Source organism: Camelina sativa, chromosome 3 (assembly GCF_000633955.1).
Source record: "Camelina sativa cultivar DH55 chromosome 3, Cs, whole genome shotgun sequence".
Classification (NCBI taxonomy): domain Eukaryota; kingdom Viridiplantae; phylum Streptophyta; class Magnoliopsida; order Brassicales; family Brassicaceae; genus Camelina; species Camelina sativa.
Window position 1 is genome coordinate 15,376,389 of NC_025687.1, and position 10,622 is coordinate 15,387,010.

The 10,622-nt window shown below is 36.1% G+C and overlaps 1 protein-coding gene across 1 annotated transcript; it reads right to left on the reverse strand.

Moving 5' to 3' along the window:
- Positions 3,576-4,343, reverse strand: LOC104779010 (protein argonaute 7-like). The gene has a single exon (XM_010503409.1). It carries the CDS (start codon positions 4,341-4,343, stop codon positions 3,576-3,578), a length of 768 nt encoding a protein of 255 aa, XP_010501711.1.

Sequence of the window (10,622 nt, forward strand, 5' to 3'; positions counted from 1 at the left end):
ATGTATAAATATATTGCAAAAATAGTCATTAGTGAGATTTGAACCCATGACCTAAAGCATTTAAAGGGTACATTCTAACCATTTTGCCACTTTAATAAATTTGATTAATTCTAAAACCTTTAGTATTTATATATTAATACGTACAACTTTTATCAAGCCACTAATTCATGATTATTAAATGAAATTAAGTTTGGTTTACTTAATTTCGGATTGAATTCGGGTACATGAACCCGATCCGAACCTGATGGGTGTTTACCCGATCTCGATCCGAACCCGATGGGTGTTTACCCGAACCCGACCCGAATACTAAAAATATCCAAATGGATCTAGAAGCCCTTTACCGAAATACCCTAAAATCCAAAAAAGTCGACCCGAACCCGAACGGGTACCCGAATGCCGAGGACTATTCATTACTTTGATGCTTTCCAATATTTTTAAATCCAATTTGATTTAGAAATTCATTTTAATAAACCAAAATTTAATTTGCTTTTTGAAATTGATTTTAAAATCAATATGGACTTACTTGATTTTAAAAGTTAGTGAAGAATAAGAGAAATCATATAAAATCATATTTTATTATGAAATTATCATCAAAATCAAAAAAAAAAAATAACCAGAAGTTTACGGTTTGGAAAGGCGAAGCTTAGCTTAATTAGTATGCGTTTCTAAGTTTTTTACTATGAGATACAGAACTATTTCATAACCCCTATATATAGCATAAAGATAGCATATTTTTTAGTATTTTTTTCCACTTAAGCTCTTATATAATATTAGATTAGGATACGTTCGATGTGCGGATTTATAACTTTTAAAATAAAATAAAATTTAACAAAGAATATAAAATAAATATTTTCAGTAAATAAAAATTAATTATAAAAATAAATTGATACACGAAGTTGTCCAATGTGATATTTGGTGTAAAAGGTATGACTCTGCGGTTGAGACTATTAATCATGTTTTCTTTGAATGCCCTCGCTCGTGTGAAGTTTGGGATTTATCTCCGACTCTGGTGTCGTTAGAGGGTTTTCCATATGAGTGGGTGTACTCGAATTTGGATTTTGTTTTCTAGAGGCCTCTCAACAGGGTGATCCTAATAAACTTTTTCAATTACCATGGATTTTATGGGCAACCTGGAAGGCCATAATTAATAAAAAAGTTTTTCAAGGTTTAGAGATCGAGGCGAATGATATAATTGCTCAGGCTTTGGGCGATAAGTTAGCATGGGAAGAGGCACTCTCTTTTACGGCGGTCATGTCAGCTCCATCTTCGTCTTTGGATGTCCAGGTTTCTTCACCTGATTGTCAGATTGTTGGTTCTTAGAAAGCAACCAATGTGCATTCAAGATTGGGCTGGTGGTGTTGCGTTGTGAGGAGCGAACCTTGTTGTTAGGGGCAAAGTGTCTAAGACGGAGCCCCTCTCCCCTACATTCAAAGTTAGAAGCGTTGTTATGGGTCATGGAGCGGATACGTGCTGCAGGGATCGCTTGTCAATATTTCGAGACTGATTGTGCTAAGTTACTCACTAGTGTGCAGTCCCTAAAGATTGGCCGTCCTTCTCCAACCTGCTCGATGAGTTTAACTCGCTGGAGTCCTTCCCACTATTTTATTTATCTTGGATCCCGCGTGCGTCAAATACGAAGGCAGATTGTCTTGCCCGTGCTTCGCGTTCTCTTATCTCTGAAGTTCCTTCTATAATCTCTTTCCCTCCAGCTTGGACAACTAATGGAGGAATTTCATTTTAATTCATTTTAAAAAAAAGTAAATAGATACAATTTTAGTTAAAGAAAATAGTTGTAGATGAGTTCATGAAATTAAATTTTACAAAGAATATATATATATATATTTTTTCATAAGTAAAAACAATGTATAAAAGTAAAGAGATAAACTTTTGGTTATAGAAAATATACATTACCACTAAAAGTATATTTGTACACATAAATATATTTTACTGTTTAAATATACTCTTTAGCTTTTACTACTACCAACAAATTGTCTTTATGAGCACAATAAATAACCTATTATATGTCTCTTCACTTTAACATTTTTATAGTTACAAAATGCATACACTAATATTACATACTCTTATATTATATATTATAATAGCAGTTTTTTGAATAAATTATTTGATTGGTGAAAAAAATATGAGACGATCTATTTTTGTTTTTTTTTACTTCAACCATCTTTTTTTATATAAAAGTGAGTATTTACATTTTTTTAGAAACAGTAATTAGTTTTATATTTTCACAATCATTTTTTTATCTTATAGAAAATGTAATCATTTTTCTTGTAAAATTAGCAACTTAAAATTAAAATAAATAAAATATATTATAATTTCTAATTTTATGATATATATATATATATATATATAATTTTCTTATAATGATCTTTTAAAAATTTTAAAGCTGTTTAAATTTTATAATTTTCTTATAATTGCCTTTTATTTTTAAAACTGTTAACAGTTTTGTTTTATATTTGGAAGTTTACAAAGGTTATTTTTTATTTAAAAGATTTTAAATAAAAATAGGTTTTCTTTTCTCTATTTTACTTTTATATAAAATATTTTTAGGGTAGGTTTTAAATTTTTACATTTTGATTTTTTTAAATTTTAATATCTAAATTTGGAATTGACATGTGTTAATATCTGAATGAAATAATTGACACGTGTTACGATTTTGTTAATGAGTAACTTTGACGTCAAGCTCTCTAATAAGATAATTAGCTAGGATATTCGTAAGATGTTTAACCAAGGCAATAATCCATATCATCGATCCAATATGCTATCTTTATGTATGTACATATCTTCTAGTCCTAATCGTTATCACACAATAAATAATTCCAATATAAATGTTAAATATGTATATATTCATTATATTTTTTGAAAAAATCTGACAATGGCGATGTATATTTCGTCAGATTTGGTAGAGGAGATACATCCATAGTTGCTTTTCCCAAGCTTTAATCTCAATTGCATAAAATCAAGTAGTTCCAAAGCTTGATCTCAAATTGTATACGCCTTTGTGCGTATGTTCTACTACTTACTTGGTATAATTATTGCTGGATGACATAATATAAAAAAGCTCTACATTTATCGAAGCATTTCTATACAAATTTGTTATTCCATTATTTTAAATCCCCAATAATCTTATTATATCTCACTCGATGGGTGTTACTTCCAATTGAAGTTACCTGCAAGGATCACCCAGGGAATGCACTCATATGTCGTATATTTCACAATTACTAAGTACGTGCGAGAAGTTGGGCAAAACTACTGCATGCACCATCATAGTCGTGGTGTGAATTCGAAGCTAAAGCCAAAGACGACAAAACATTTGGATAGAAATTCGAATGAGAACAGAACATCGACTTTGTGTTGTGTCAAATAAACAAATATCCACATTATATAACCTTTGTATAAGTTCTCGATTTTTCTTATATTTCAAATATGTAAATATTTTGTTTTATCAAACATTCGTAACATAAGAGGAGCAATAATAATATCCGAGCTTTTAAACACGTTAATTAGACTAGGGGGTAAAAGAAAACAGAGTAATATGCACGTCGTTCAAATCTATTGGTTTATTTACTTCGACCCGTATAAGGTTTTGGTATAGTCATGAAGGATCCACGATTCGTCGCTAATGGGGTCTCCCTCGTGTACTCCGACAGCGGCGAGATGAGCGTAGTGATCGGAGGGACCATCTGGAAGGTGTAGGTAAGTGGAGTCACAATTTTCGTTGTAGTTTCATTGGAGCACAAGTAGAGGAGGAGACTTGTCATTGAGAAGTTACCACTGTTATAGAAGAATTCGAAATCAAACCGGACCCCGAGAGAAAAACTGTAAAAGTCGATATCATCGTCTCGCTCCGGATCACTCGCATGCTTTGTTGCCACGATCACCGTGATGTTCGAAGTGTAGCCACCGAGCTTATTCTTCAAATCCTGCAGCTCGTCCTGGAGAATCTCTTTGCCCACCTCATACCGGAAGATAACGATTTTATTTGGCTTTTTCCCGCTCTCTCTAATGTGAGCTTCGACAAGCTTTGAGCAACCCTCACCAAAGCGTTGAATCCTTTCTTCGCCTTGAGTTTGTGCTCTTACCATTGCCGCGTACGGCTTCGTTTTTGGCCAATCCACAGTACCGACCACAGCCGCAATGGAACGATCGGCCAAGTGGTTGACATAGCCTCCGATAAACATGACTTGACCATGCTCATCGAAGGTCACGCCCATGTCCTTGAGCATCTTGGTCTTCAACTCATTTCTGTGGTTCACGAAGGATGATGAGACAAAGGAACTGAGATCATCTTTTTCTCTACTCCTTGATTCACTGAGAAGAGAACACATCCTTTAATAAAGAAGTACTTATTAAAAAAAAACAAAAGAAACAGAGTAATTACAGAGTAAGTTATAAAGATTTTACCCTTCATCCCCTCCTTCCAGAGGGTCTTCACATATATTTATATGCTCTATTGGGAATCTAAAGCGTCTCCATTGTCACTTTCTAACCTCAATCAAGGCCAGTATGGGTGGTGAATTGCTAAGAGGCGGTGTGTACTCAAGAAATTAGGGAGAAATGGAACCTGCTCAGGAGGATTTATTCCTTCTTTATCCTTGACCTCTACTGTGAGGTCCTCTGCACTTTGTAGAGTCATCCCCATCACTCTGTAGAAGCAGGGTTTTTTCTCGTCTGCCAAGTAGAATTTGAGCCTCTTCCAAAGCACCCTAGACAGACGTTCCAACCCATCTTGTGCCCTGGACCTGATTACCTTGTTTTTTTTTGTCGTTCTACATGATCTCTAAGATTTTGGATCATGTACTTCCTGAGAGCAACACCATTTTTGAGCATTTTTAGTTTGATCTTTGTTTGTCGAGATTGAGTTTCTAAGATCGGTCGGTTTGTGAAACTTGTGCTCAAAGCATCCACATTTTATAGTGGATTCAACCATCTTCGTTAAGGAATATGGTTTCTATATGTGGGTTTGCGTTTGCGTATTGCATTTGCATTTTCTTTTGAAACTTTTTTAATAACTATGATTACAATTTAAGTTTAATTTCATAGTTTACTTCGTGTATATATCTGAAATTTACCCAAATTTTGTTTTTGTTTTCTCTACATTTGACTATATCCTCAATGGGCTTCCTGAGGATCAGCTTGACTATATCCTCAATGGGCTTCCTGAGGATTATAAGTAAGTCATTAATCATGTTGCATGTCGTGACACACCACCGTCGCTGCTTGTTCTTCATGAGAAACTCATCAATCAAGAACTGATCGCTGCTTGTTCTTCATGAGAAACTCATCAATCAAGAACTGAAGATTCAGACGCTGCTTACTGCTTCGTTCTTCATGAAGATTCAGACTTCTAGGAGTCTTTGCCTTGAACTAACACTCTTATGATTGCTTTAGTACTTTTTATTTTTGAATGAAGCTTGGAACGAACATGAGCAGAATCAACACGCCCCAAAAGACCCTCACCAATGAGAACAAGAAATTGATCCTGCGTTGTCTCTAGCTTTGAAAGGACTTAACCAGATTTTACTTCTTGCCTTGGGACTTGGTATACATTGGAAAAGACTCCTCCCTTAAGCAATACAAGACATGCAACTCCTCGTAAAGTATGATTCCCCTCTCTTTTCCCTTCAATACTCATAAAAAAAAACAGAAAAAGAGAAAAGAAAAGAAGAAGAAGAGAGGATATAGGTAATAAAGAAGTGAACTGAGGGTTGTCCGTAAACCCGTGCAACCTTCAGAATTCAGGGAAACCTGTCTCAGAGAAAAGAGCAAAGGATCGATAAAAAAAATACAATGATATCCTAGAAAATTAGGGAAAAATCGATCCTTTGGAAGTGAGAAAGGAGAGAGGAAATGGAGCATATGAAGGAAGTCTTGGGCATTAAAAGGTTGAAGGAGTCAATAAGTTCAGTGATCGATGTTCCCTTGGCAAGACCACACATTTTCACTAATCTGATTTAGAGAGACAACAATGGGGATGCTGAAGGTTCTTTAAGGTTGTGGAGTTCGGAGTAGGGAGAGTTGATCCTAATCATGGGCAAAGTACAACAAGTAGTTCTTAATTGATTTCATGAAGAGTGCAAAGTAGTGATTCTCAAGAATATGTGAGTTTCCACTTTCAAACTTTTTCTTTGTTCCTGAGTTTTTGTCTGTTCTTGCTTGAGGAAAAACAAAGATTCAAGTCCGGGGGAATTGATGTATCTATATTTTATAGGTTTTAACCATAGTTTTTAGGTTTGTTTTGAGTCTTTTTGAGTCAAAGTGTGCTTTTAGAGTCTTTTTAGTCTTTTATGAGTTTGTACATGTTCTAGGTTGCTTTTGAAGAAAACTGAGTGTTTTGGGGATGAAAACAAGCATCTGGATGCAATTTGGTGAAGACTGATCGGACTAGCAAGTAGATGGAGAAAACACAGAAAAGCATCTAGGATTAGCCGATCTACATTCGGGATCGACCGATCCCGTACCCAAAGCAACCTTTCCTTTTTTGTTTTAAACCAACTTTTAGGGTTTTATTTTACTATTTAAGCACGAGGCTCGATGTAACACCCTACCGTCGCAAAAGACGGAACATAATCCATTCGGTCTGGCCAAAAACGTTTTTTTCTTTAAATTTCACCAACGAACAGACTTCAAACTGCAACTGTTGAACTTACTAACCTGGGAAAAAGGGAAATAAGGGGGTGAGTAAACAAGTTTACTCAGTGTGGAGATCAAACTCTGCCCACTGGACATACAATAATCACGTTCCGAAAATAATCAACGATCATTACTTAGCATAGATTTAGAATGTATATTAATCAAACAAACAAGCAAACATCTTATTCTCATCAATAACTTTCACTTATTTTATGCACTCTGGTGGCAACTACCACATTCAAACATTTTTGTTTCCTTACATTACTTAAGAAGTTTTATTTTATTTATAGGTTTGGCCATTAACACTTTTTCTGGCTCCCAAACCCCCTTTCTTAGAAGACCACGACCAATAGCTCGATTCTTCCCTGCTCGTCACCGGTTTATGACCCGCAATGAATCCGTCGGTCCATTACAGTCCAACATCCTCAAGTATCTTTCCCTTTCTCATTCTCATTCTCATTTATGTTCATAATTATATTTATAATATAATATATAAGTTAATTCATAACATCAGATTATGTAGCTAATGTGCCTAACATATATCATGTTACTAACAGCCTATTTTACCATGCACACAAATCAACAAAAACACTTTCAATCAACAAACAATTCTTGAGTCTATACTCAGCAACTATCGAAGAGTACATAAGGAAAGAGATTACTGTTATCCGCAAATACCACCCTCACCTTAGTCATTGGATTTAATCCTTGGTGTAGAAAAAGTAACAACAGAAACTCTTCAGCAACAATCCTCGATCTGCAGCAGTTTAGATCACCATAATCAATTAAACCAAACCAAAATCCAAAGTCTTTACTTAATTTTGATATTTTCCACTTAAATTAATTAGACCATAATCTAATAATTTAATATACCACAATTCCACTTTCAGGCCACATGAATGTTTGGTTTCATAATCAAATCTCAAGTCAAACAAATATCACAAACACCACACTCCCATACGTGACCACCAAACCATAAGTCAACTCACGTCCACATGAATTAAGTTACGGTTCTTGTCTTATATAAGTTAAGATTCACTGGTTTAGACACGGTTCAATAATCAACAAAACACAACAACAACAACAACACGAGACAAGGTGCAGCCGATTACCTTTCTCGGCAATTACTCTCGACAGATCTGATCGGCGGCTTGACATCGACACGGCCAATCAAGCTTCAGCGGTTGGATCCTCATCGCTCAACAACGAAACGACAACAACAATCATAAGACAAGGTCAGTAACTTCTTGTGCAAGCTACATAAGAAAATAGGGTTTCCTTACCCTTAAAGATATCTCCGATGGACCATGACTGCTCCGGTGACAACGCCTTACATCTCCGGTGACCGACGGTGGCGGACTAACCAGCGGTGGTGACCGACGGCTGTGAAGGCTCACGTTCTTCTAAGCAACACTACTTCTCCACAAGACTCACGACNATTCTTGAGTCTATACTCAGCAACTATCGAAGAGTACATAAGGAAAGAGATTACTGTTATCCGCAAATACCACCCTCACCTTAGTCATTGGATTTAATCCTTGGTGTAGAAAAAGTAACAACAGAAACTCTTCAGCAACAATCCTCGATCTGCAGCAGTTTAGATCACCATAATCAATTAAACCAAACCAAAATCCAAAGTCTTTACTTAATTTTGATATTTTCCACTTAAATTAATTAGACCATAATCTAATAATTTAATATACCACAATTCCACTTTCAGGCCACATGAATGTTTGGTTTCATAATCAAATCTCAAGTCAAACAAATATCACAAACACCACACTCCCATACGTGACCACCAAACCATAAGTCAACTCACGTCCACATGAATTAAGTTACGGTTCTTGTCTTATATAAGTTAAGATTCACTGGTTTAGACACGGTTCAATAATCAACAAAACACAACAACAACAACAACACGAGACAAGGTGCAGCCGATTACCTTTCTCGGCAATTACTCTCGACAGATCTGATCGGCGGCTTGACATCGACACGGCCAATCAAGCTTCAGCGGTTGGATCCTCATCGCTCAACAACGAAACGACAACAACAATCATAAGACAAGGTCAGTAACTTCTTGTGCAAGCTACATAAGAAAATAGGGTTTCCTTACCCTTAAAGATATCTCCGATGGACCATGACTGCTCCGGTGACAACGCCTTACATCTCCGGTGACCGACGGTGGCGGACTAACCAGCGGTGGTGACCGACGGCTGTGAAGGCTCACGTTCTTCTAAGCAACACTACTTCTCCACAAGACTCACGACAACAACAAGGCCTCTCGATAACTTTCTTCTTAGTACCAACATCACCAACAAGAAGATCACGACTTCAGATCTCCAAGGATCAAGATCAAGCTGCTAGTGTGTTTTTATGGTTAGGTCTGCGTTTCTCTTTGACGGCAAAATGGAGAAGGAGATACATATACAACACACGACATTCGTTTTGTCGTTTTAATCATTTTGCTCCATTTCGGCCTTTTAATGGACTGATCTTAGTAACAGAATAAACTGGCCCAACTATAAAAATCGGGATGTTACACTCGACCCCTACAAAAAACACTTTTTATTCTACGCCGCTTGGAGTACTTGTAAGCTGGGGAGAAGATCTCGAATCCTTTGTATCTCTTTGGAAAAGATTTTCGAACCCTTTTATTTCTCTTTGCAATTTAATTATAATTTCTTCATCTTTCATTAGCTGTTCTTTTATTTTTATGTCTGAGTAGTTTTATTGGGTTTCGGGTTTCAAAAGGGGGTTTATGATTCTTTAAACTTAGGTTTGTTAGATCTGGGGATTGATCTTATTGTTCTTCATCTATTGTTGTTCTTAATGCTTAAGCTAGACTGATCACCTAGATTAAGATCTTAGGTTCAATTCATCGTGGCACCGAAAGTATTGTTGAATTACTTGAAAGGAACATAGTTGAACAAGGTGGACCTTAGCCAACGGAAGTTGAAGTTGAGGCACCTTGTAAACGAATCAAACTTGAGCTTTAATGCTTGCTTGTTTGCCTAGATCCAAACGGAAGTTTAGCTTCTAGTTATTTCTTTGCATAGTTAGCTATCGCTGTGGTAGTAGGTTAGCTTTATAATTGTGATTTGAGTTTAAGAACAGTGTTTAAAGCTTCCCCAGTCTATCATCTAAATTTGTGGTTGTAACCCTTAAAACTGATTCCCTACGCCCAATATCCTTCCTTGATTTCAAAACCCTTAGTTATTTTCTGTTTAAATCGGTTACTTGAAATACAAAGTTTCTCTTGCTTTAGCTATACTTGGTCTATATAATTTCATAGTGTATCGTTTGGTCTCTGTGGATTCGACCCTGACGTGTTACGACGACACCACTAGATCTTAGTTGAGTGCACATTAGGTTTTATTTGACACTATATCAGTTCGGCTCTGATACCACTTGTAACACCCCGACCGCCACCTCTTAGTGGGCCCCATTTCCAATCCTAGTCATGGGCCCACCTTCCTTTATGGGCCTCACGTCTTCTTACTAGGCCCATAAGCCCATCCATATCCGACAATCGATTTGCTACATCTAGGAAGCTTCAAAGACTTGTTATCGTCCCTACAAATCACCACATGATATTTCCTCGTGTTTTGTCCTCACTCGCAGAGTTCCGACAATCACTTCCCGAAAGGTCACCCATCCTGAGACTACTCCAGCTCAAGCACGCTTAACTATGGAGTTCTCTCAGGACCCTTGACCTAAAAGATAAGTGCACTTTGGTTATATATGTGGCCAAATCAATTTTTTTAAACCTCTCCGCAAGTCTCTGAAACTGGGGTGTCACAATTCTTCAATGATTTTTTAAAATGATACATACTAATATATATATATTTTTAATGTCAAATAAATTTCATTGTTAAATATTCAGTTTAGTAATCACATTTAACTATCTATATCATCATAAAACCATAATTCACTTCTTCATGTATTAGAGTTAAAAATTTAATAACAAAATAATA